Below are 26,394 nucleotides of genomic sequence, written 5' to 3'. Positions count from 1 at the left end.
TTCTTGCCCATCTCTACCCACTAGAATGTCAACTTCATAGAGAGGAGATTGTTGTCTGTGTGCTCGGTCGTATCCCCAGGATCCACAACATGATCGATACCAAAATATCTGATAAGTGAATGGTGGGTGGGTGGGGAAGTTAACACATGACAGTGAGACCCTCCTAGCCCTGGGCCATGGTTGGGACTGGAAGTGACTACGCTGGGCACCTCCTGGCTGCACAGTCCAAGCCGAGCGCTCTTGACACCTCCTACCTGAGCCACCAAGGGCACTTTCCTCGTCTGTAAAATAGAGGCGTTGCCGGAGAGAAAGTCCCTACTGAGTGCCAGAACTTGGTAGCTGTTTCAGAAACGACAGCCCTTCGTCGTGGTGTTCATATGGGTATTATTCCTGGCCGCCTGGTCCAGCCCGGCCTTTCCCGGGAAGCCCGGCCTTTCCCGGGAAGCCCCGGCTGGAAGCCCTGGAGGAGGAGGCGGAGGGGAAGACAGACCACACATCCCTGCAAGGCCGTTCCTCCCGCGCCGGCCTCTTCGCTGCAGACCCGGGCTTCCAGGGAGAGGACGGCCGGCGGAATCTGAGCGGCGGCAGCTGCAGCTGCTCCGGGGCGGGCGGCCCACTTCCCCGCCCTCCACCGCCCGCATTCCTGCGTCTGGCCGGAGGCTAGCTGGCGCCCTCTCGTGGCCAAGCGAGAGACTGAACTTGACCATGACCGGCTGGAGGGGGCAGGGTGGAGCCCACAGCTGCTCTCCCCACCTCTTACTTACCCTCCTCCTGCTCCCCCTTAAGCCCGGGTGCAGGAGCTCAGCTCCATCGCTTAACTGCTGCGTAACCCTGGGAAAGTCACTCAACCTCCCTGTGCCTCAGTTTCCAAGCTGCAAAACTTGGGGCAGGACACTTCACCCTCCAGTGCCTGGGTTTTTTCATCAGCAAAATGAGGCTGTGGGTTAAGTTGCTGAGAGGATTAAAAGAGACAGTCCTGGGCGGGCCGGTGTGGTCAGAGGTTAAGCGTTGACCTATGAACCAGGAGGCCACCGTTCGATTCCCAGTCAGGGCACATGCCCCTGTCGCAGTCTCTGATCAATGGTTCTCTCTCATTGTTGATGCTTCTATCTCACTCTTTTTCTCCTTTCCTCTCTGAAATCAACAAAACATATTTTTTAAAAAGAGAGAGACAGTCCTGGTGGACGTGTCTGCAGTAACTATCCACTCCCAAAGGGCAAGAGTTTTGTCTTGCTCACTGCTGTGCCCCCAGCGCCTACAACAAGGCCAGGTACACAATAGGTGCCTAATGCACAGTAATTGAACAAAGGCTTGTCATTCTTCTTTGGGGGGATCTGGGGTGGGGCGGGGTAAGAGGGAACAGTTGTAGGAGATGAGAGTGTCTGCTACCACTCGCTCACCCAATACCTGCTTTTGTCTCCATCCATTTGTTCATTGGATGGCAAGGTCATATCCCAACAGGCACCCCACCCCCACCCTGTTTGCTTTCAGTGTTTGCTGTCTCCTCTGTTGTTCATCGGCTGAGAGCTCTTTACACTTCCTACCTGAGCCAGCAAGGGCACTTTTCCCTTCCTGGGACCACCCCCAAGTCAAACAGAAGCTCAAGGGAGCCACAGGCCTGAGCATGCTTCAAAAAAGGCTCAGATGCGCCCACCTGGCAAGGATTCCCACTCGGAAGACAGAGCCACTTGAACTGCCCGAGGGAGCCCCGCCGGGAGAGAACGTGGGAGGGACTGAGGCTAGTGCCTCTGCGCCACTTGCCTTTGGACAACACCCTGTCCTGGACCTGGGAGGGCCCGGGACAGGGCAGGGTGGGGGTGGGGGGCATGGACACCTGGTGCGGGACAAAGATGGGAAGGAGAGGGCTCATCCCAGCCAAGGGAGAGCTGGCCAGAACCGGTGGAGATTCCCTGAGAGCCTGGGCCACCCCAAATGAACACCAAGGTTCTAGCACCTCCTAAGTTAGATGTCACCTGCTTCACCAACCCAGGCCTTAATTTGATTCTGCTGATTCCTTGCTTCCTAAGAGATTGTTTACCACGGATGTAAGCGCCTTGCCCATCCTCTTAGCTCATCTGTGTGCCACAGCACACGTGGCTCACCCTCCTGGGGCCTCTGTTTCCTCATCTGTACAATGGGTGCTAATTCTTACTTCAGCACGGCTGTGAGACTTATGTGAATGTACACAGAGCATGTAAAACAGCGTCTGGCACATAGTAAGTGCTCAATAAATGCCCGAGGAATCAATAGCTAGATGCTACCTGCCCCCCTTGTTTCGGACACACGTGGGGTTCCGGTGCTCTGCAAGGATGGTCTGGAAAGTCAGCACGCACTGAATCTAACGCACAGAAGGCGAGGGGGTTTAAGAAGAAGGCACACCTGTGGCCCAGTAGAGATTCTGTCTGTTGTGGTCACTGCTGTATCCCCAGCATGCTAAGTAGGGCTGGGCTCCTGGTAGATACTGAATGAATCTTTGTTGGATAAATGTATATCATCGTTGTTTGGGGAGATCTGAGGCCCTCCAAGAGGCAAGACCCCTCCCCCCAAGCTAGCAGCCCTGAGTTCCCAGAAGAAGGAAAAACCAGACAACCTTGTCTGCAACCCCGCCTGCTCTGAGAGGCAGACACCACAAAGCAGCCCTTCATCTTTAATGGGCCCTTTAAACAGCCAGAGAGAATTATTTCCAAACAGAGAAAGCTTTCTTCCAGAGATGCTTCAAGCATGATGTGTTTTTGTCCCCGGTTTAATATGTATAGTTCGCCTTTGGAAAAGGAGCCCAGAAGAGCTTGGCATGATTTAGGGACAAAGGACAATGGTCACAGTTTACCGAGCATAACTGTCTCCTGCAAAGAAGGAGAAAGATGCTGGGTGCGGAAAGATCAAGAGCAAAAGGCGTGGCTCCGTGGAGCGAGGGCGGTCCAATGCTCCAGGAGGTCACTGGTTCGATTCCGGTCTGGCACATGCCCCGGTAGGGGTGCACAGGAGGCAGCAGATGGATGGTTTCTCTCATTGAGATTTCTCTGTCTCTCTCTCCCTTCCTCTCTCTCTGAAATCAATAAAAATATCTATTTTTTTAAATTAGCCCAGTCCTGGTGGCTCAGTGGTTGAGTGTCAATCTATGAACCAGGAGGTCAGGGTTTGATTCCCTGTCAGGGCACATGCCCAGGTTTCGGGCTCAATCCCCAGTGGGGGGCATACATGAAGCAGTTCATCAATGATTCTCTCTCATCATTGACGTTTCTATCTCCCTCTCCCTCTCCCTTCCTCTCTCTCTGAAATCAATAAAAATATCTATTTTTTTAAATTAGCCCAGTCCTGGTGGCTCAGTGGTTGAGTGTCAATCTATGAACCAGGAGGTCAGGGTATTCCCTGTCTTGATTCCCTGTCAGGGCACATGCCCAGGTTTCGGGCTCAATCCCCAGTGGGGGGCATACAGGAAGCAGTTCATCAATGATTCTCTCTCATCATTGATGTTTCTATGCCTCTCTCCCTCTCCCTTCCTCTCTGAAATCAATAAAAATATAGATTTAGCCCTAGCTGGTTTGGCTCAGTGGATAGAGCATTGGCCTGCAAACTGAAAGGTTCTGGGTTCGATTCCAGTCAAGGCACATGTCCGGGTTACAGGTGGTGGTCAATGATTCTCTCTCATCATTGACGTTTCTATCTCCCTCTCCCTCTCCCTTCCCCTCAGATATATATATATAGATATAGATATATAGATATATTTAATTTAAAGAGCAAAAGGATCTGAGCCGTGCATTTCTCAGAAGGTTCCATTATGGTGGACTCTGGGGCCACACGGCTAAATGCCTTATGGCTGCTCCAACCTGTGATTGGGAAATGGATACGTTACTGTCCCCGGCCCCCCAGGGGAGGCTTGGCTGAGAAGAAGGAGCAGCCGCTCTGCTCCCATTGGGTCTCTGGGGATCCCCTCCCATGTCCGTTAGATATTAACTCAGCCAGGACAGGCCAAGGCAAACAGGCCAGAGCCGGGCGAACAAGAGGACAGGCATCTGTAGCCGGCGGCCCACATCACCGTCCCACTGCCATGGACGTGCCCTGGTCCCTGGGCTTCACTCTGCTCCTCTTGGGGATCCCCCTCACCCATGCTGAGCCACTGTGAGTCTGGGAAGCTGAGGGGAACCTGCCTACACATCTGTGGTCTTCATGACTCCCCGCAGGGGACCCTGTCGGTCTCTGCCGTTGCCTCCCCCACTGGAGGCCCCTGGGCCCTGTGTTTGTCTGCCGGCAGGTATATCCTGGTGACCCCCCGAGTCCTGCGGGTCGGCAACCCTGAGAACATCCACGTGCAGGCTCACTCGGACTCCGGGCAGCCCCTTACCGGGACCCTGGAGGTGAACCTCACTGTGTGGGACTTCCCCCTGAAGAAGGCGGAGGTGGCCAGAAGCCAGCTCACTCTCTCACCGGAAAACCACTTCATGAGCCAGGCAGCCCTGACGGTAAGAGACGGGCCAGCATGGGTGGCCACAAAGGGAGGCTCCAGGCCGGCAGCAAGGGCAGAGAGTCGCAGGCTCTAGGGGGGATTTCCACTAGATGCACGAGGGAATAGACGCAGGGCATGGGTCTACTTAGTGCTCCTCTTATGTTCTGTCCATTTAGAAATCCAGAATCCCTTCATCTGGGCTCCCAGAAGGGCCATGATTATCAGCCTATAATGAGTGGTCGGCAAACTCACTAGTCAACAGAGCCAAATATCATCAGTACAAAGATTGAAATTTCTTTTGAGAGCCAAATTTTTTAAACTTAAACTATATAGGTAGGAACATTGTTATTAACTTAATTAGGGTACTTCTAAGGCTTAGGAAGAGCCACACTCAAGGGGCCAAAGAGCCGCATGTGGCTTGCAAGCCACAGTTTGCTGACCAAGGGCCTATATATGATGCCCCTGTGCTAATTATAAAGGCGCCCTCTGCTGGTAACTTGGAAAACTGACCGTGGACTGGATTGTATCTCCACTTGGAGGCCATGTCCTGGTGCAGGAGCAAACTGCACAGCCACACGGGGCGACCTTGCTCCCAAAGGCAGAGCTGGAGGGCCCCCACTCAGTTGGCTCTCCCAAGATCTGGCCCAGGGCTTTGCTCCCAGGGATGGAGACCCCAGCAGTGCCTGAGGAGTGTGGACATCTCTCCCCAGATTCCCGAGAGCCTGGTATACCCCCCACAACCAGGGCAGCAGCATGTCATCATCCGGGCAACATGGGCACCCACCTCCACCTCCTCGTTCATGGAGAAGGTTGTGCTGGTGGCTCCCCATGCTGGCTACATCTTCATCCAGACGGACAAGACCATCTACACCCCTGAGCACATGGGTACAGCCTCTGCGCACTGGGCCTGGAGCAGACATTGCCTCTCCCCCCGGCCTCCCCCAGTGCCCAACGTATCCCACCTGCCTAGGTCCCCCCACTGCCCAAGACTATAATGACTACAGCCCCTCTCCAAACTCTACCCAACACTCAGCGTCTTCCTCCTCCTGCAGTTCAGTACCGGGTGCTCACTGTGAACCACAGGATGGATCCTGTGACCAGGACATTCACTCTGGACATCAAGGTGGCCTCTCCTGTTGGCAGGGTGGGTGGGTCCCAGGCACTGGGGTTATATCATGTGCTGAGGGCCTGGGGACATGAACCACCTACCCGCTGTCCCCGCAGAACCCGGAAGGGATCACTGTGATCAGCCAGGATCTGCTGGCCAGCAGAGGTATCTTCACGAGCTCCTTCCACCTCCCAGAGCTCATCAGGTGCCCTACTGGGAGCCCTAGGGCGGTGGGGGGGAGGGGCCTCCTCAGTCTCCATCTCTCCTAACTTTCTGTGCCTCAGTTTTGGGACCTGGACCATCGAAGCCAGTTACCAAAGTGCAGCCAAGCTGAAGTTCAAAGCAGCCTTTGACGTGAAGGAGTATGGTGAGCAGCGTGGGATGGGGAGGGCAAGGTGGGACAAGCCAGAAGCAGGGCTGGAGACGCAGAGGAGGTCTTGTGGCACACCTACTGTGTGCCAGGGCCTGGACTGGGTGCCGGTGAACAGGGATGCATGTTCCAGTTGGGGGTGGCCAGAGTCACCAGGGAAGGAGCAGGACAGGGAGGGGATTAGGGCGAGGACGGTGAGTCGCTGAGGGTGTCCACTGCCTTTACTCCGCCCAGTGCTCCCTTCTTTTGAGGTCCGGCTGATCCCAAAGAAGAGCTTCTTCTACCTCAATGATGACTCTCTGTGTGTGGAAATCCAGGCCTGGTGAGTCCCCTCACTCTTAGCCTGGCCTGAGGACCAAGGACACCAAGAAACTGAAGGGTAGTAAGAATTGGGTCACGTGTATAGCACTTGGGGCATCATGAAGGCCCTTTCTGACACCCATCAGATATTCTGGGTCACCCACATCGCCCCCACGAGGTTGTACAGACCACGTCTGCCACCTGTGAGGTTGTACAGACCATCTCTTCAGGCTTCTGGGGTTGTACAGGCCACCCTGTCTACCTAATGGAGCGCCCCACATCTCATGGTGTGGACCACCTCGGAGGGTCCACAAGGTTGCACAGGCACCTTGTGAGGTTACCCAGATCACCTCTGCAGAACTATGAGACTACAAATGCCATATCTGCAGCCTGTGGGGTTTTTTGACCATCTCCACAGCCCTATGAGGTTGTATAGGTCATGTTGTCCACCTAAGCTTATAAGGGCCGTTCCTGCCACTTCTTAACGTTATACAGACCATTCCTGAACCCTTATCATGCTGCACAGGCCACCTCTGCCACCCCACAGGTTGCCCAGACTCCTATGTGGCTCCAAATGGTTGTACAAGATACCTCTACCATCTCGTGAGGTTGCACAAGCCACATCTACAACCCAACAAGACTCTATGTAACATATTTATCACCTCCCAGGATTTTGTGGGTCAGCAATGAAACCTTAGTTTCCAGGGGGGCACCTCTGCCCCCCCCCCAAGTTTCACGGCCATCGTTGCAGCCCTCTGAGATCATACAGGCCGTCTCTGTAGCCACGGGAGGTTGTGCGGGGCTTCAGAGCCAGTGGAGCATCTCTTTATCCCCCAGGTATATATTCAACAAGCCAGTGGACGGACATGCCCTGGCCATCTTCGGGGTGAAGCTGGGTTCCCGCCGCATCGCCATTCAAAGTTCTCTACAGAGAGTGGAGGTAACCAATTCGGACCCCTCCCCAGCCTCTTTTCCCCCCAACCCTCCTTCACTTCCCCAAGAAACCACCTCCTCTCCTCTCTCCTGCCCTGAGAGCAGATCTCTAGAGGCGAGGGTCACGTCTCCCTCCAGAAGGAGACGTTGATGGCTGCATTCCAAGGCCCAGAAGAGGACTTCATAGGGGCCTCGATCTATGTCAACGTCACCGTGTTCTCCTCAGGTGCTGCCCTCACCCATGGCCCACGGCTGAGTTCAGGACACTGTGTTCCTTCTCAGCCCAGACATTCTGCCCACGTGACCTCAGGTGGCCTCCTGCCTGCGTTTCCTCATCAGAGAAATGGGGAAACATCAGAAGGGCTGGCAGGAGTTGAACTTGTGTTACTGTCTTTCCCTGTCATCATCTCCAACATGTGCCTCCCATACCTGCCACCCTGCCACTCCCCCAAGAAATTAAATTTCCTCCACAGACCTCATGGTCCCCTCTCTCTACAGGGGGTGAGATGGTGCAGGCCGAGACCTCAGCGGTGAAGATCGCCCGGAGCCCATACAACATCAAGTTCACCAGGACACCCCAGTATTTCAAGCCGGGAATGCCCTTCCATTTTAGGGTCAGAGTCTGAGTTCACTCCATTTAAGGACTCAGGGGCCCCACCCTCAAACAGCCACACCCCAGAAATAAAAATCCACATTGGACTCACCTGCCCCCAGTCTTTCTTAGAGTTGAGTCCATCATGCCCCCAGATTAATCTCAAGGTTTCTCAAGTCTTAACCCATGTCTTCCCAAAGCACAGAGAGGGCTCCATAATTTCTCTATGGGAGCTTAGGAGTCACAGTCAGGCTGGAACATGGTGCTTAAGGGTTTATCTTGAGGCTACATTTGCACAGCAAGCACGCTGTTTTCTCATACATTTATTTGGGGTGACCTTGAGGTGTCTGATGGGCATTACTTTAGTCCCAGTCCTGCTCTGGGCATTACTTTAGTTTCCCCCACCCAAGCCCTCCATGTCTCCTCCTACTGCTCCACCCCCAATTCCACCCTACCCTCACCCCACAGGCACACCAATACCCAGGGCTACCACCTATGGATGTGCGCAGCAATGCCCTAGGGGTGCCATTCACAAAGACTCTAGTGTGAATGGTATCCCTGGTGTTTGCTCAGTGCACAAATCGCACAGCTGTCCAAGGCTGCCCTAACCAGGTGGCATTCACAGCTCCCACCTCTCACAGCAGGCCGCCCCCAGGCCTGTCCTTTATCTCACCCCACACTCCTCCTCAGGTCTTTGTCTCAAATCCTGACGGGTCCCCAGCCTCCGGAGTTCTCGTTCGCTGCCAAGACCGCAAAATGTACACCTCACCCAGTGGGGTGGCCACTCTGACCATCAACACAGACACACAGCTGAAGCAGCTCCCTATCCAGGTACCGATCCGATGGGGCAGAAATGGTGGGGTTGTGTAAATGGAAAGGATTGAGAGTTAGTCGCCCATCAATCTCCCCAGGTGGTAACTGATGAGCATCTCCGGCCAGAGGATCAAGCATCAGCCAGGATGACTGCTTGGCCTTACTCAACTCAGGATGGGTCAGGGAACTTCCTGCACATAGAGGTGAAGACGTCTGACACCGAAGTTGGCAGCAGCCTCCAGCTGAGCCTCCACACAAGGCATCTGAACCCTGCAGCCAAGGATCAGATCACTCACTTCACCATCCTGGTGAGGGACTAGGACCAGGGCTTGAGCCAAGGAATTCTTTCCCTGGAACAGTCTTGGGTAGCTGAGTTGGAAGAACTGTGAACATGGTGTGAAGGTGGGACCCATCTGGGGTAGGCTCAGGCCAAGGAACGAAGCATAGGGACTGAGGACCTCTCTTGTGGGCTGGCCCTACCCTTCTCATCTTGGCTTCCCCTGTTTTTAAGGTCCTGAGTAAGGGTCAGATTGTGTCTACCAAACATCAATTAAAAAGTCACGGGAGTGTCTACACGTCAGCCATCATTGATGTGACTTCAGAGATGCTGCCCTCCTTCCGCATCCTGGCCTTTTATTTACTGCCCAGAGGAACAGGCCAGAACCCTGAACTGGTAGCCGATTCCATATGGATTGATGTGAAAGACAGATGCATGGGGACGGTGAGCCAAACTCCTTAAAGTTGTACATCACCATCATAAAGCTCGGGAGAGGGTCTGTCCAAGTTCAAGGGCTCCCAGCCTAGGGGCAAGTGAGTGTAAGAGGAAGAGATGTGGCTTTAAAAGCTCAACCTAGGGAGATGGGATTGATGCAAGTAAATGTGTGGAGCTGGAATTGGTCTGGTGGAGTTCCCTAATGCTCCATCAGAGTTGTAGGCAACATGAACCTGAAAGTGAACTTGGGCCCCTGGCCAGTGTGGCTCAGTTGGTTGGGCATTATCCCATGCACCAGGAGGTTGTTGGTTCAATTCCTCGTCAAGGGCACAAGCCCAGGTTACAGGCTCAATTCCCGGTAGGGGGCATGCAGGAGGCAGCCGATCAATGTTGTGCTCTCTCATCAATGTTTCTCTCTCTCTCCCCCCCTCTCCCCTTCTTCCTCTCTCTTTGAAAATCAAAAAATCAATAAACTAAAAAAAAAGTGGACTTGGGGAAGCCCCTTGGCGGTCTATAAGCCCTTTTTTATGACATATCTCTTTTTCCTGGCTCAGCTGAAGGTTGGCTTAAATCATGAAGACTCCTTCAGTTCTTTGGAACCCAACAGCAAGGTGGAAATAAAGGTGACAGGTGATGCAGAGGCCACAGTGGGGCTTGTGGCCGTGGACAAGGCTGTTTACGTCTTGAACAGCAAACACAAGCTCACACAGAAGAAGGTGAGTACGTGTGCATTTGGGGTCAAAAGGTTGCCTGGACATTCTAGCTGGAGTTTCCTCTTCTTCAGCTGTAAAATGCAACATCAACGGTTGCAAGGACGCAAGTAGCTAGTGCACAGCATAGAGATTGGCAGGTGGTAAGAACTCAATCATTGGCAGATAGTGTGAGAATTATTACTTGAGCCAGCAATGACAGTGCATTATTGCTCCTTCCCTGGAGGGTCACACAGGCTCCAGGTCCAAGTTCCTCTCTGGCCCCCCAGGTCTGGGATGTGGTGGAGGAACACGACATTGGCTGCACCGCCGGCAGTGGGAAAGACGGGCTTGCTGTGTTCAAGGATGCTGGGTTGGACCTGAAGATGAGCACAGGGATGGACACCTTGGCAAGCTCAGGTACAGGCAGGGGGTGGGAGGTGGGCAGGAGGGTGGCAGGGATGGAGGCAATGCTGTCTAGTGGTTAAGAACATGGGGTTTGGCATCAAACAGACGGGCTAAAATTCAGGATCTTGGCACTTACCATGGGCCAGTCACATTTCTTCTCTGAGTCTGGGTTTCTCTGTCCATAAAGTGGGGATAATAATACAAGTAACTCACTCTGTGTTAGTTAAGGTATAGGTTTGTCCATATGAATCAGAGATAAAATAATAGCAGCTCAAATAAGATAGAAGTTTATTTCTCACTCAGTCACCATCCAGAGGTCATTCTGGGACTCAGGCTGCTTCTAGCTTATTGTTCTGCCATTTTCCAAGATAGCACCTCATCAGAACCTCATTCCAGGCAAGAGGATGAAGGGAAGAGGGAACAAGAGGACACTATTCTCACATTCATTGGCCAGAACTCAGTCACATGGCCCCACCTAAGCCCAAGGGACGTGTACTGGGAAATGTACTCTTCATTCTGAGTGATATATATAAAGATGGAGGTTTAGTTACTACAGATGAGAGGAGGAGGATGGATACTGGGGACAACTAGCAGTGTGTTCTTTCAGCTATAAATAGTTACATCATGAGTTTCTGTCTACTGCAATCTATATGCACGATGCCATTGATAGAACTCTATGATTCCAATGATTGTACTCACTTTACACAGCTGGCGAAAGTAACCCCCAGCGCCCGGCTGGTGTTGCCCAGTGGTTGAGCTTTGACCTATGAACCAGGCGGTCACAGTTGGATCCCCCATCAGGGCACATGCCAGATTGCAGGCTCGGTCCCCTGTAGGGGGAGTGCAGGAGGCCTGTCAATGATTCTCTCTTATCATTGATGGTTTCTATCTCTCTCTCCCTCTCTCTCTCCCTCTCTGAAATCAATTTAAAAAAAATAATAATGCCCAGAGAGGTTGTGACTTGTTGAAGACTGCATAGCTTTTCAGTGGTGAATCTTAAGTATGAGGTACCCATGGAATAAAATGAGGTGATGGGCATCACCCACGGGGCGTACAATATAGTTCATCAAGGATGTTGGTAATGATCTTGACAGTTGTCCTCATGCTTCCCTCTGGCCTCCAGACTGGCACTGCCCCCAGAGCCACCCTCCCAGCCGCCGCCGCCGCTCCCTAAAGAGCCTGGAGACCAAGAGGAACGCAGGTCAGAGCTAAAGCTGGATGTCCCCCTCTTCGCTTCCTGACCTACTGGATTCATCAGGGCTTAAAACAGCAAACTGAACCCATTCTAGGTACTTCACGCAGTCAGGGAGGGATTTAATCCTAGGAATTTGGTGCTTTCAACATTACTTGACTGGGCTATAGGAATGGAAAGTTGAAGGCTGGCTGCTCACTGGGACTCAGGATCACCCCCCTGCAGTTCTTGCAATGCATGAAATCTCTGGAAACTTCTGACAATATTTCTCACGAGATAGTGGAACATGGAATTTTTCCCATTAAAAAACCACACAGACTGAGGCCCGCTCCTTAGCTACACTGCTGCAGGGGAAACGCTCTCTGTTTCTCTTTCACAAGAGCATCTCGGGGGCAGAATCTAATTCCATCCAGAACTCCAGCAGCAAGAGAGTCTGGGAAACCTAGCTTTCAGATGTCAGATGGAGGAGGGAATGTAGACAAGCGGAGAAATCGGTGCTGAGTGCCAATGGGTAACGTTTGGCTCTGGGCCCGGCGTTCAGGGACGGTGGGAGGCACCTCTGGTTGGTGTCAGAAGCATGTGTTCTATGAGCGTTAGATTTTTCCGTCTCTTTGAGCCATGCTAGGAGTTGGTGGAACTAAATGCAAAGAAGATAAGTAAAATGTAATAAAAATCAAGGTAAAACCCTAATATAATTTCCATATCAAAAATCATGCTCACCTTCTGGAGAGAGTTTGTAATATGAACTGCTGTTTTATTTGTAAGGTGGACAACGAGATTTTTAAATTGCTATAATTACGGCGAGGTTTATGCTTTTTACAAATACATCATGAAAATTGGGAGCCGAAGTGGCATCTTTTAGACATAAACATGGCGTTACCAATCTTGTCAAAAAGGAGGACAAGGAGGAGGCGGGAAGGGGAAGGGAAGCCGCAGCAGCCTGGAGTCTAGTCCCAGCCCTGCCACTGGGAGGTGTGTGGCCCTAGGCCAGGAAACTGACCGCTCTGTCACTCAGCTTCCCGATCAGAACTCCCCATATGGGTTCAATGTGAGCTTTCAGGGGGAGGATATAGACAAAGTGCCAGGACCCGCATCTGCTCAGGCTACGCAAGGCCAAGCATGCATGCCCTGAGGCGGCTGGCTCCCAGCGTCCTCAGACCCTGCTCAGCCCCTCCTCGTCCCCCTTAACCTGGCCCGCAGTGAACAAGTTCAACACAGAGCTGGAGCGCAAGTGCTGTGAGGCTGGGCTCCGGGAGAACCCCGTGGGGCTGTCGTGCGAGGAGAGGACCCGGCATGTCCGCCCTGAGCCGGCCTGCGTCGCCGCGTTCCGGAGCTGCTGCCATCTCTCTGCGGCCCTGACTCAGGAGGCCCTGCAGGAGGAGCTGCTTCTGGGGACAAGTGAGGGGGCACGGCAGGAGGCACAGGGAGGGGGCCTCCACCAAAGGGCCTGGAGCGCCATGGGGTCCAGGGGAGATTCGGGCCACGGGAACCTTGCCTGGGGGGCCCGTGCCTCAGAGCTGCGGGGCCGACTGACCCAGGGAGAGAGGCCACGGCGATCCCAGCCCACGTCTGCTCCCTGCAGCGGACGACGACGACGAGGACTTCGAAGACATCTTCCTGGACGACCAGCCTGTGCGGACTTTGTTCCCTGAAAGTTGGCTCTGGAGGACGTTTACTCTGCCAAAAAGCGAACTGCGGTAGGAACACGCACCCCCCCCCCGCCCCGGGGCAACATCTGGTCCGCGGCCCATCCATCCATGAGTGGACGTCCATTGTGGCCAAGGCCCCCAGGGGTGCCATTGAGTTCTCAGCATGGCCCCATGATAGCACCCTCCCTGGGTGGGAACGCGGGTCCCAGTGGTTCCCCCAAAAGGAGGACCCTCTCGTGATGACGCCTCTCCTGGGGTGACCCACTCAGCCCTCCATAGTGATGGTCCCCCCCCCCGGACAGAGGCTCTGTCCAGGCAGCACCCGCTCAGCGACGCCCCTGCCCTGCCTCTAACAGGAGGAGCGTCTCCCACACCTTCGAGGTGAACCTGCCCGATTCCATGACCACATGGCAGCTCGTGGCCGTCAGCCTCAAGCCCGGACAAGGTGACCCCGCAGGCCCGATGCCGAGAGACCGCTGGGTGTCCAGCCCCGGGGCCGCGGCTTCTGCTTGAGCTCAACTCCATCTCCTGGTCCTAGGTCTCTGCGTCTCGGAGCCTTTCGAGATGACGGTCAGGAAACCGTTCTTTGTGGATCTGAAGCTGCCCTTCTCCATGGTCCGGAACGAGCAAGTCCAGATCCAAGCCGTGCTGTACAACTTCCTGAGCCGCCAGGTCAAGGTGAGGCCTCCGCCCGCCCCCCCTTCCTGCCAAAACACCGGCCCCTGTGTCTTATAAAAGGGGAGGGAGTGTGTCATTATCCGAAAGGGCCAGCGAAGTGGTGGCCTTTTTGGAAGACTTCTAAGATATTTCCTTTCTTTTTTTTTTTTAAATATATTTTATTGATTTTTTACAGAGAGGAAGGGAGAGGGATAGAGAGTTAGAAACATCGATGAGAGAGAAACATTGATCATCTGCATCCTGCACACCCCCCCGCAACCAAGGTACATGCCCTTGACTGGAATAGAACCTGGGACCCTTGAGTCCGCAGGCTGATGCTCTATCCATTGAGCCAAACCGGTTAGGGCTCCTTTCTTTTTTGAAACATATTTTTGTTGATTTCAGAGAGGAAGGGCGCGAGAGAGAAACATCAATGATGAGAGAGAATCATTGATCGGCTGCCACTGGGGATCCAGCCCACAACCCAGGCATATGCCCTGACCGGGAATCGAACCGTGACCTCCTGGTTCATAGTTCGATGCTCAACCACTGAGCCACACCAGCCAGGCAAAGATATTTTCTAATTGAAACCTCTCCACAACCCCAGCAGATGGGTGCCATTATGGTTCTTTAGAGATGAGGAAACTGAGGCACAGAGAGGTCAAGGGGCTTTCTGAGATCACCCAGCACAGACATGGCAGGAGGGGTTTGAACCCAGACAGGGTCTTTGCTATCAACCCCTATGCCGTGCTGTTACCTACTCAGGACTCTCGGGCCGGGGGCAGGCGGGGAGTGTGACTCCAGGGTCCTGGGCCACCCATGCATCAGGACCCGCCACTGCCCACCTGCCCCAGGTCCGCGTGGAGTTCCCCCACAAGGAGCTGCTGTGCAGCGCATCAAGGCCAGGAGCCCCATCCCGCCAGGTGGTGGTCCTGCCCCCCACCTCCACCAAGGTGGTACCTTTTGTGCTTCTCCCACTTGAGATGGGCAAAGTGGACGTGGAGGTCAAGGTCATAGGCTCCGGGATCCAGGACCATGTGAAGAAGACGCTCCTGGTGCAGGTAATGGGTCCGCCCAGGCCATGCTGCCCGTGCAGACAGTGGCGCCTCCCCTGTGTGGTCATGGGAGGGACAGGTGGGCCCAGGACCAACAAACAGGCCTCCCGGATGGGAGCGAGCTGAGAGAATCGATGTGAAAGTTCAATCACACAGCCCCCACTTCACAACTCTGGAGTCAGACCTGGGTTCAAATCTTGACTCTTCTGTGTGACCTCACTCAGGCAACGCACTTAACTTCTCTGAGCCCCCATTTTCTCATTGACAGAATGGGGGTGATCATCACAGCCATGCACAACTAGAGGCTGTGAAAGTTACATACGACCTGTGCATGACCCATCAATAATACTTTATTTTCTTAACAAACACATGATGAGGCCTTACAATATAGCGCTTTAAGAATATTAACTCATTGCCCGGTCGGCGTGGCTCAGTGGTTGAGCGTCGACCTATGAACCAGGAGGTCATGGTTTGATTCCTGGTCAGGGCACATGCCCGGGTTGCAGGCTTGATCCCCAGTGGGGGGCAAGCGAGAGGCAGCCAATCAATGATTCTCATTGATGTTTCTCTCTCTCCCTCTCCCTTCCACTCTTTTTAAAAATCAATAAAAAATAAAAATAAAATAAAAAGAATATTAACTCATTGGACCCTCAGAACAACCCTAGGAGGTAGGGACTATTATCATCTCCCTTTTATGCATGAGAAAACTGAAGCACAGAGAGGTTAAGTAATTTGCCCGAGGTCACACAGCTAAGAAGTAGAAGAGCTAGGATTTGAACCCAGATATTAGTGCTCCAGAGTCTGTGTTCTCACCAGCTGAGCAAAGCTTCCTCACACTGTCATTGCGACTGTTACTTTTGCTATGGCTTTTAACTTGCTTCCTCCTTGCCTCCCCACAGGCAGGGGGCAAGATAGAAAAAATATCTCATAGCTTCGTCCTGAACCCCCAAGGTTTGTGGAGCTGCAAAGGGCATGTGGGATCCTGGGGACATGCCAGGGTAGAGGGAGGGGTTCAATGAGGTGCTCAGGCCAGGGGGGCTCCGTGCCTTCTGACCTCCCTGGCCCCAGAACCTGCTTGTCACAGAAGGTTATGTCCGCTCAGGTCGGCCCCAGGTGGAGCTGGTGCCAAGAAGAGACCTTTGGAACAAGATGCCCAACACAGAGGCAGAAGTGTTTGTCAGCGTCCAAGGTGCTTAGGGCACAGCTGGCTCCTGGGGCGGGGGCGGGGGGAGGGGGGAGCTGGCTCCTCCAGGGCCGCCTGGGCACCGCAGCAGGAGGGGCTGGGAGTGCCCATGTGGAGTGATCAGAAAGCTTAGGCCATTCCCAAGACGACCCTGCCCACCTGGCAGGAGACATCCTCGGCGAGACCATCCTGGGCAGCCTGACCTCCAGAGAAACGCATGAGCTGCTGAGGGTCCCGACCGGCTGCCCCGAGCAGACGCTGAGCAGCCTGACGCCGGTGATCATCCTGACCCGCTATCTGGACGCCACGGGCCAGTGGGGCAAGGTCGGGGTGGAGCACAGGGACCAAGTGATGAAGAACATTGTCAGCGGTGAGGCCCTCCTGTGACCTTGATGAGGGTTTCTGGGGCTCTTTGGGAGGGTGACTAGGGTACCCCCAGGTTTGAGGGAGGTCCCATGGGACCCTCCCAGACAATAGCACCCAAACTCTGACTCCTCTCCCAGATGACAACCTGATACCAACCCCCGGGTGACCCCTAAACAGTGACCCTAAAGAGTCATCTCAAGGTGACCCCTAGATTGCCCTTGAACTCTGAAGTCCCAGGTAACCTCCAACAGTGACCTCCAGGTTATTCCTTCACCTGGACCCCCTTCTCAGGTTACAATCTAACAACAGACCCCTAGTTCATCCCCAAAGCGGCAGCTCCCCAAGGTTGTGCTATTCAGACACTGTCCCAGGTTACACCCAGTCAGTGCCAAGCCCTGGGTCAACCCCAGGGAACCCTGAAGCAGAAAATTCCAGAACAATCCCAGTTACACCTGAATGCTGACATTTCCCGAGGTGACCCCCAAACCTCCAGGTAACAACCAGAGATGAATGCCTCTAAGTCCACCCGGAGCCCTCCAGGTAATTTGGACATCGACCCCCTCTTCCCAGTCACTCCCAGACCCCAACTCTCCATTCAGGCTCTCTCACCAGCAACCCCCAGGGGACACCCAGGCACTGTCACCCCATGTTACACTCAAGCAGCAAACCCTCAGGTAACCTTCAGATGTAATGCAAACAGCCGGGTTCAGAATGTACCTGAGAGGTGTCCCCACAAGCCTACACCCAAGAGCGGCCTCCTTGAGTCTACACAGACTCACTGAAACCTCTAGTTTGCAGCCAAAGAAGAACCCCGAGAAAATGCCCGGCTGGTGTGGCTCAGTGGTTGAGCATCAACCTATGAACCAGGAGGTCACGGTTCAATTCCCGGTCAGGGCACATGCCAGGGTTTCAGGCTCAGTCCCCAGTAGGGGGTGTGCAGGAGGCAGCCGATCAAGGATTCTCTCTCATCACTGATGTTTCTTTCTCTCTCTCTCTCTCCCTCTCCCTTCATCTCTGAAATCAATACAAATATATTTTTTAAGAAAAGAAAATGCCCAGGTAGTGGCCCCGCAGGGTACCACCTTCCCTGGGTTTCACCTTCCATGATCCCCCTGAGCGGCAGCTGCCAGCCTCACCCCTCCCAGATGGGTGGTCTCCCAGGTTTCTCCTGGACACGTGCACATTGCTCCAGGGGTCACGCCTGGCTGCGACCTGCATTTCCGTCCGGACTCTGCAGCTCCCGCTTCATACGTGTATAAGCCCCTCCTCCAGGTTGTACCTGGGATGCATCCCCAAGTCACACCCACACCCTGCTCCTCCAGATGATCCCGGCCACCCCCCAACATCAACTCTCTGGCTCTCCTGCCAAGACCTCCTCCACCTGTTTCCCCAGGATATACCCGGATGCTGACCCACCGGAGCGCAGACGGCACCTACCACATCCACAAGGGAAAGCCGGGAAGCACCTGGTAAGGACAACGTTGAGGTGGGGTGGGGTGAGGGGGGAGCTCAAGGGGCCAGCCTGGGGCTTGATGTCCCCGGGAGCATCCATGCTGTGGGCCCTGGGCAGGCAGCCTGCGGGCCAGCGGCCTTGCACACGACGAGGCTCAGCGTGAAGCGGTGAGGTCCATGGTGTGGATCCTGCACAGTGTGGATGCCCCTGTCTAGAACCCCTTGGCTGCCCTTCCCAGTGATCGCTTCCCCCCTCGCCCTCCCACAGGCTCACAAGCTACGTGTTCCGAGTTTACGCCCTGGCCTACTCCACCATGACCTTGCATATGATTGACCTGCGCTCTCTCTGTGACATTGCCAAGTGGATCATCACCCAGAGGCAGGGCGAGGACGGGCGGTTCTTGGAGGAGGGCCCCATAATCATGGCGTCCATGCAGGTGCCCACGCCCCCACCCCTGTCTGAGTTGGTCAAACAAACCCAAGGCTCTGCCCGGTGATGGGAGACTTTCAGGCCCTGCCCTGTGCTCAGGTGGAATGAGAAAGGCAAGCAGCCAAGGCCCAGCGCCCAGCATTTCCTCCCCTTGCTCTGGACCACCCTGAGCTCGTTTACAATGTGAGGAAAGCCAGGGTCCATCTGGGACCCCATCTCTCCCTCATCCTCACTTCCAGCAGTCGTCCATCCTGGCCCTCCTCCCACTGGGCCTGAGTCCTCCCTGGCCCCAGCCAACAAGCCGTCCCTACCAGGTTTCCTCCACAGGAGCCTCCAGAAACAGCTTTCACACAGACTGGGGGTCTCCCCTGCTCAAACACCTTCTGTGGCTCAAGTTGCCTACAACAGTATCTCTACTACAGCTCTTCTGTATCTCTTCGCCAGCCTCTCCCCCACACCCCAGGCTCATGGGTCCCTCCAATTCACCTCCATGTCTCTGCCTATGCTGCCCTCTTTTCTTTTCACCCAGCCAAATCCTGTTTTCTTATTAGATTTAGTTCAGACATCGCCTCCTCCAGGAAGTCTCCCCTGAATGCCAGCCCTGTGCCTGTCTCTATCATTGCATCTACACACATTATTCATTCACTAGGGGCCCAGTGCATGAATTCATGCACCTTGAAAGGAACTGTGGGCCGAGAGGCTGAGGTGGGCACAGGGGCGGGTCTCAGCCCATCCTCTGCACCCCCAGCCGGGCCCTTCCGCTGCAGCCTCCAGTCCCCTGTCTGCCAGCAGCCCTGCTCCTGCTGCTGCTGCTCCCACATGCTGACAGCACGGAGCGATTGGGGCTAGCCTGATCCTCCCTCAGGAGTAGGGGGAGGTGGAGAGGCCCTCGGGGGTGATTGGGGCCAGCAGCCGCTTGCACCTGCTGACAGTGCTGAGCATTCAGACCGGCACTGGGCACCGAACAAAGGAAGGCCCTGGCCAGCAGCTGAAAGGCCCCGATCGGCCCTGATCGCCTGCCAGGCCTAGGGACCCTACCCGTGCATGAATTTCACACACCGGGCCTCGAGTATTAATATAACCAATTATGTAAATTAAAATATAAAACCAACCTCCGGCAGGTTTAGAGATGGCCCTCTATGAATCAAGTCCAGTCATGTTTTCAGAAGGGGAGGACAGTGATAGCACTTGCTGAACTGAAATTACCATCAAAGTTCAAAAAGCTGCCCTAGCCAGTTTGGGTCAGTGGACAGAGTGTCGGCCTGTGGACTCATTCCCTGGTTGGGGCTCATGTGGGAGGCAACTAATTAATGTCTCTCTCACATCAATGTTGTTGTTGTTTTTTTTCTCTCTCTCTCTCTCTCTGTCTCTCCCCCTCCCTTGCACTCTCTAAAAATCAATGGAAAAAAATATCCTCAGGTGAGGATTAACAACAACAACAAAGAGCTGACGATGTTCATTTAAATTTTGTAATGTTTTTATTGATTTCAGAGAGGAAGGGTGAGGGAGAAAGAGATAAAAACATCAATGATGACAATCATTGATCAGCGGCCTCCTGCATGCCCCCGACTGGGGATCGAGCCCACAACCTGGGCATGTGCCCTGGCTGTGGGAATCAAGCCATGACCTCCTGGTTCATGGGTTGACGCTCAACTACTGAGCCACACTGGCCAGGCTGATCATATTCATTCAACCACAAGCCAATCTCATTGAAATCAGGACTGCCCCAAAGGAAATGCTCTGTCAGCCATGCATGAGCTGATCTGGTGTCTGAGACCAGTTTAAATCCGGTACGTGAAGAAGTCACGAGACATCTGTGATAAACAAGGCAGTGGCCAACCATGACTCGCTAGTAGCTTTTTTGAGATACACTATCAAGTCTGCCCTTCTGCACTCTCCTTCGTGACAGCGAAGATCATGTTTGCTTCAGGGATGTACTTCTTGGGATTCTCCGATCACTCCATCGGTGTGGCCTCTCCCCAGGTGATGCCTTTGTTCTTGTTGGCATCTGTGCAAGGAAATCCAGGGGCCTGACCTGCCTTTCACCCAAATAGATGAGAGAGAGAGAGAGAGAGAGAGAGAGAGAGAGAGAGACATTGATGTGCAAGAGACACGCCAGCTGGTGCCTCCCACACCCACCCTGACCAGGACTAGGGTTCAAACCTTGACCAGGTATCAAACCTGCAACCCTTCAGTTCATGATGCTCTAACCACTGAGGAAAACCACCCAGGGCTCAATATCACCCACTTTTAAATCCGCTGTGTACTCTGTGCCCCTCGCTCACTCACCACTCTCATAGCACATGACACGGAGGCTCCCACTCACAAGCCGAACATCCTGCTTTCTAAACTGACCCTTCGTTTCCTTATCAGTAAATGGAGCTGCTGCAAGAATGCTCCGAGGTAGTGTAGCGAGCTTGGCACAGCACTCTCTATGGCTGCTAGCTCTTGATAGTAAGGCAGATGCCACACAAGCAAATCTCAAGTGTCTCTCTCTCTCTCTCTCTCTCTCTCTCTCTCTCTCTCTCTCTCCTGCTTTCAGCATCATTCAGCCCAGGGTTGAGCACCTGGGAGCTTTGTAAGGTCAGGCAGGAGAGGTGGGGGAAGGTGTCTCCAAGATGTTAAAGGGGCCATGGGTGTGTTCTGCATCCACAGGGTGGCTACCGAGGCTCTGAGGCAGACGTATGCCTCACAGCCCTTGTTCTGATCGCCCTGGATGAGGGGAAGGAGTTGTGCAGCTCGGAGATACCGGTAGGACCCAGAGAGGGGGGCGGGGTGGGATGTGCAGGGTGCCCTATCCCCTGCACCCAAGGATCCCCCCACCCTCATGTTCCTCTCAGTGCATCCCTCTCTTCTCACTCCCAGACCCCTTTCCTCTGACCACCTCCCTCCAGCCTCCTCTCTCTGACTCTCTAGGATTTGGTTGCCAGCATGGAGAAAGCCAGGGCCTTCCTGGAGCGACGCCTCCCTGACATTCAGAAAACCTTTTCCGTAGCCATAGCCTCCTATGCTCTGGCCCTCACCAACAGCCCCCGAGCCAACGACCGCCTGGACAGCTTTGGCAGCCGCAGTGAGTGTGTGGGGTCACTTCTTCTGCAACTGTGTTAACCAGCCATGGGGGTGGGGGAGGGAGATTGTGCCCAGCCATGTATGACTCATCATATAGTATCTATTGAACACGTATGGTGTGCCAACCCCTGACCTCAGGCCCTGAGAAACCAGGGTGGACAAGACTTCTATGGTCACTGCCCTCGAAGTCCCCACCATCCCTGGGGAGTCAGGCAGAAGACAAACAAATGAATGGGAAATTACAAATTGAGATAAGTGCTGAGATGGGACATATGAAGTGGGTGGGAGAGATGACAAGGGGAGAGAAGCATGGATTGGGGGGCTAGGGTGGCCTCTGTGAAAAGGGGACCCTCTCAGATTAAACGAAGGATGAGAAGGCCCACCTCTGTGAAAGACCAAGGGCATTCCAAAAGAAAGCCAAGGGCAGGTGCAAGTGCCCCCAAGTGGGAAAGAGCTTGGCAAGGTCAAGGATAGGAAGGTCATTAAATGTGGGGCATTGGAAGGGGTCTGCCTCCGATGGCCTGCCCTATCTCATCCTTATTCCGTCCTCTCCATCCCCCAAGGCAAGAGGAGTGGCGTTAGGAGAACTCCCTCTCAGTGGGGCTGCAGGGACCTGGAGAGGCTTCTTTGTAATTCAGTTTCCCCGCCTCTAAAGAGTTAGAGTCTGTCCCTTAGAGTGATTCTGAAAGTCCGATGTCCTGTCCGTGTGCCTCCTCAACGAGTTTCACTTAAAGTAAGTGGTCAGCAAAGTAGCAGATGAGAACAACTGGGCCAGATAACACAGGAGAGGACAGGTTTAGGTAAGTGGGCCCAGGTCTGGGTGACAAGGTGGGCATGCATCTTCTAGACAAAAACTACTGGCCGGTAAAAGACAAGGACTGGAACTCCCTGTACACCATCGAGGCCACCGCCTATGCGCTGATGCAGAAGCTGGAGCTGGGTCTGCACAATGAGACGCATGCCATCGCCAAGTGGCTGCTGGAGAAGCGGGAGCTGGGAGGCGGCTTCAAATCCACGCAGGTGACCCGGGCCTGAGAAGGGTGGGTGCTGGGCCGGAAGGGGTGGGGGGAGAATGCCGCCAAGCACGGCCCATCGGAAGCTGTCCGTGGTGCTGACGCGTCTCCCGGGGCGCTGTCTGTGGTGCTGATCTGAGGCCCCCATCCCAACATCCAGACCACGGTGGTGGCCATCGAGGCCCTCACCCGCTACAGCCAAGCTGTCCCCTTCGAGGGTGTCCAGGATCTCCACGTCCAGATCAGAGCCCCCAAGAGATCCCTGAACGTGGAGTGGCTCATCGATCAGAACAATGCTTACCAGCGGCGGTCGGCGAAGGTAAGGCGCTCGGTGGCAGACAAGAAGTCCATGCAGAGGTGACATTGGGTATGAGGCCAAGAGTCATGTCCCTGCCAACCTCATCCCCCAATATTCTCTCACACCCTGGTTATACTGTCAATGCATTGGTTCATTTATTCTACAAACATTTTCTGAGCACCTACTGTGTGCCAAGCATGGGGGATATATTAGAAAAGATGTGTGGCCCCTGCTCTCATGGAACTTACAGTGTAGAAAGAAAGACAGTAAATATATTCTATTTTGAGCTTTCCTGAAACAAGGGAAAGAAATAAATGTGTAAAGGAGAAAATAACTTGGTGTGGGGAGTAAGGTGATCTCCATGACCTTACTCCATGGAGGAGGTGATATTTACCTTCAATCATTTGGTACATCTTTATTGAGGACTACTGTGTGCCCATCATTGTTCTAGGTACTAGGAATATGGCCATGAACAAGAGAAAAAATAGAATTTTATATTTTGGTGAACAAGGCAGGCAATAAAGAAATGTGAATAGCCCTGGTGGTGTTTCTCAGTGGTTAGAGCGTCCACCTACATACCAAAGGGTCATGGGTTCGATTCCAAGTCAAAGGCACATACCTGGGTTGCAGGTTCAATCCCTGGCCCAGTCAGGGAGTGTTCAGGCAGCAACAAAGCAGTGTGTCTCTCTCACATCGATGTTTCTCTCTCTCTCTCTCTCTCTCTCTCCCTTCCCCTTCCCTCCCTCCCACTCTCTCTAAAAATCAATGGAAAAAATATCCTCGGGGAGGATTAGCAAAAAAAATTTAAGAGATGTAAATAAGTAGAATGTAGTGTGTTGAGTGGTGGCAAGGTTTATAAGGGAAAATTAAGCAGGAAGGGGGATGAAAACATCAAGGAGTTGAAATTTTAGGTAGGATGGGTAGGGAAGGTCTCACCAAGAAGATGACATTTGAGCAAAGACCTTAAGGAAATACAGGAGTGAGCCTTGCGGCTATCGAGGCAGAGGAGACAGGAGGTGCAAAGGCCATGTGGTAGGAGTTTTCCAAGAACAGCAATGAGGGGAGACGGAATTGGGTGTGAATGTGTAAAAGTTTGCTCTGCCTCCTGAAGGAAACAAGAATAGATGCAGAGATGCCAGGTAGAAGGGTCTTTTGGGGGCTTCACACACAGAGAACTTTGGAGACATTGCAAAGTGGACAGAGTGGACACAGCCTGAGCTGGCAGTTGCAGGTGCTCTGTGACAGAGTAGACACCACAAGTGCTCTATCAAGAAGGCAAAGTAAAACCATCTCTCCTCCCCACCCACCCTCCTACACTGGAGCCATGTTTTGCTGCTTCCTCTGCCCACAAATCTTCCTCCCCCTTTCCTCCAGTTTTCTTCCGAAGACGACCTAGAGATCACAGCCAGTGGCAGCGGGAGAGGCACCATATCGGTAGGTCGGGGTTTCATCCTCGAGATTTTTAGCGGGAGCCCAGGGTCCCCCTAGTTGGTGGGAATAGGGGCAGATCTAGACCCCAAGACAAGATCAAAATCAGCAAAAAAAAAATTAGCTACTGTTCAGGGCACGCACCATATCGGTAGGTCGGGGTTTCATCCTCGAGATTCTTAGCAGGAGCCCAGGTTCCCCCTAGTTGGTGGGAATAGGGGCAGGTCTAGACCCCAAGACAAGATCAAAATCAGCAAAAAAATTTACTACTGTTCAGGGCATTATTATTTGTTATGAGCCAAGCTAAGGATGGACTCCAAGCAACGGGTGGGTAAATAGAGGATCAGAGAGGTTTTTCACTTGCTGAGTCAAGAATCAAAGAAGGTAGAGGTCGGAGGTCATTGGGCCCCTCTGCCCCTCCCATGCTGAGTCCCTGGAGGGGTATCTCCTTCCTTGCCCCATGGAGGGAAGATTCTCCGCCCAAGGTGATTCCCAATCCCCAGAGGCTAACTCCACCCTTCCCCAGTATCTGAGTCAGCGGCTTCATGACATCTTCTGGTCCCGTGCCCTGGGCCCAAGAGAACAGCCCTTTGTGCACCAAACTTAAGGAAGCCTGTTTCTGCCAATGGAGTCATGATGGAATCCTCGCCATTGTGTGACTTTGGGCGTGTCCCATTTCTCCTTGAGCTTCAGTTCAATTTAAATTCATTAAAATTAAATACAATTTAAAATTCAGTTCCTCAGTCACACTAGCCACATTTCACGTGCTCAGTATCCACACGTGGCTAGTGGCCACCATATGGACAGGACAGATAGAGACCGTGGTCGTCTTGCAGAAGATCAGAAGATTCTATTACATCGAGCTGGTCTAGACTCCATAAGGCGTTCTGACCACTGCACTCGGGGATTGAGGAGGGCGGACGTGGCTGTGAATTCTCCACAGGGGCAGACCCCTGGGCAGGCAAGGGCTGGCCAGAGGAGGAAAGGGAATGTGTGTGGATGGGTTCTGACACCTCCCCCGCACTGGCAGGTCTTGACCATGTACCACAGGTCCCCAGAGTCCTGGGAGGACACTTGCAACCTATACCACCTGAATGCTACTCTTCATAGAGCCCTGGAAGGTAAGCCTGGACCCGAGGATGCCCGAGCCTTCTTTTCTACTTTTTATTTTAGCGATGGTTCAATAAACACACTTATTGCTTTATTAGCCATGCAACAAGTATTTATTGAGCATTTACTATGAGCCACGCCCTGTTTCCTGGCCCTGGGAACATAGGCATACACAAGAAAAATATCCCCTCTTCTCTTGTAGTAGAGAGAGACAAGCAATGATGCAACAATAAAAACATATTATTCTCTTACTGTTATTTATTGATAACATAAATGAATCTGCATTATAAAAAATAACCATATAACATAATAGCAGTTGACAATAACCATACAAAATAAAGCAGGAAAAAATGACACAGACTTGGAGGAGATCCAGGAGAAACCCTCTGAGGAAGTGGCGCTTGGGCTGAGACAGGAAAGAAGCTTGAGAGGGAGCCAGGAAGGATGTGAGGTGAAACATTGCTGCAGGCAGAACAGCAGCTGCAAAGGCCCCTGAGGCAAGAAGGAATTCACCTGGTTTGAGGAACAGCGAGGAGGTCAGTGTGGCTGCAGAGAAGCCATGGGTGGAGTTTTAGGAGAAAAAGTTGGAGAGATGACGAGGCAGATGACTTGTGGGCCACAGTGAGGACGTCAGTGTTTGGACAGAGTGCAATGGGAGCCATGGGGACTTCTGAGCAGAGGAGGGATGTGACTTAGCACGGGTTTGTGTAGGCTCCCTCTGGTGGCTGTGGGGGGAACAGACTGTAGAGGGCAAGGGTGGGAGCTGGAAGACTAGGAAGAGGGGACTGCACTGGTCCAACAAGAGATGATGGGGGATGGGCCGGGGGAGTCTGTGGATATGGTCAGAAATGGTGGAATGCTGGAGTCTCCAGTTTGGGGGACCGAGGAGAGAGGACACTGCCATTGGGAGCTCACTTGTAGGAGTAGGAAGAACAAGTCTCACCAGGCCCAGGACGTTTAGGGACTAAAAGTGACCAAGGCTTTGGTTTGGGCCCCATTCTTTTGTCTTTTTTCTTTTTTGGGGGGGCGGGGGAGGCATTTCTTTTAAAAATCTAATCTAATAAAAGAGAAACATGCAAATTGACCGTACCTTCGCTATGCCCCAAGCCACGCCCACCAGCCA

At 53.4% G+C, this 26,394-nt stretch overlaps 1 protein-coding gene and 1 long non-coding RNA gene across 4 annotated transcripts in view; one reads left to right on the top strand and one right to left on the bottom strand.

Annotated features, from left to right (window-relative positions):
- Positions 1–3,974: 3,974 nt before the first annotated feature.
- Positions 3,975–26,394, top strand: part of LOC102249274 (complement C3) — a 28,957-nt gene continuing 6,537 nt past the window's right edge. For 2 of the 3 annotated variants that reach the window (XR_001360731.1, XM_005859189.2), the window contains exons 1-32: positions 3,975–4,119; positions 4,253–4,460; positions 5,155–5,329; positions 5,497–5,567; positions 5,669–5,757; positions 5,837–5,919; positions 6,157–6,244; positions 7,060–7,162; positions 7,261–7,381; positions 7,654–7,769; positions 8,438–8,578; positions 8,659–8,868; positions 9,072–9,281; positions 9,827–9,988; positions 10,252–10,381; positions 11,493–11,570; positions 12,762–12,959; positions 13,144–13,258; positions 13,567–13,655; positions 13,749–13,888; positions 14,722–14,928; positions 15,822–15,873; positions 16,025–16,111; positions 16,272–16,475; positions 17,865–17,940; positions 18,192–18,360; positions 21,009–21,104; positions 21,270–21,423; positions 22,270–22,442; positions 22,596–22,754; positions 24,108–24,167; positions 25,192–25,282. Coding sequence is in view for 2 of the 3 variants with exons in the window: in XM_005859189.2 (XP_005859251.1) it covers positions 4,049–4,119; positions 4,253–4,460; positions 5,155–5,329; positions 5,497–5,567; positions 5,669–5,757; positions 5,837–5,919; positions 6,157–6,244; positions 7,060–7,162; positions 7,261–7,381; positions 7,654–7,769; positions 8,438–8,578; positions 8,659–8,868; positions 9,072–9,281; positions 9,827–9,988; positions 10,252–10,381; positions 11,493–11,570; positions 12,762–12,959; positions 13,144–13,258; positions 13,567–13,655; positions 13,749–13,888; positions 14,722–14,928; positions 15,822–15,873; positions 16,025–16,111; positions 16,272–16,475; positions 17,865–17,940; positions 18,192–18,360; positions 21,009–21,104; positions 21,270–21,423; positions 22,270–22,442; positions 22,596–22,754; positions 24,108–24,167; positions 25,192–25,282 (4,126 nt within the window). In the remaining variant the exon portion in view is untranslated. Of the gene's footprint in view, positions 4,120–4,252; positions 4,461–5,154; positions 5,330–5,496; positions 5,568–5,668; positions 5,758–5,836; positions 5,920–6,156; positions 6,245–7,059; positions 7,163–7,260; positions 7,382–7,653; positions 7,770–8,437; positions 8,579–8,658; positions 8,869–9,071; positions 9,282–9,826; positions 9,989–10,251; positions 10,382–11,492; positions 11,571–12,761; positions 12,960–13,143; positions 13,259–13,566; positions 13,656–13,748; positions 13,889–14,721; positions 14,929–15,821; positions 15,874–16,024; positions 16,112–16,271; positions 16,476–17,864; positions 17,941–18,191; positions 18,361–21,008; positions 21,105–21,269; positions 21,424–22,269; positions 22,443–22,595; positions 22,755–24,107; positions 24,168–25,191; positions 25,283–26,394 lie in introns of those variants that run through there. The other variant, XM_005859190.2, reaches the window with a different exon arrangement.
- The window catches only part of LOC106724897, a 21,692-nt gene continuing 4,647 nt past the window's right edge, over positions 9,350–26,394 (bottom strand). Inside the window, exons 2-3 of the long non-coding RNA XR_001360732.1 lie at positions 21,556–21,563; positions 9,350–9,360 (exon numbers count right to left, since the gene is read on the bottom strand). This is a non-coding gene — a long non-coding RNA (uncharacterized LOC106724897). The remainder of the gene's footprint in view (positions 9,361–21,555; positions 21,564–26,394) is intronic.

This window comes from Myotis brandtii, unplaced genomic scaffold, assembly GCF_000412655.1.
Source record: "Myotis brandtii unplaced genomic scaffold, ASM41265v1 scaffold1234, whole genome shotgun sequence".
Lineage (NCBI taxonomy): Eukaryota > Metazoa > Chordata > Mammalia > Chiroptera > Vespertilionidae > Myotis > Myotis brandtii.
The sequence above is the reverse complement of the archived record's forward strand: the minus strand, read 5'-3'. Positions and strand labels throughout refer to the sequence as shown.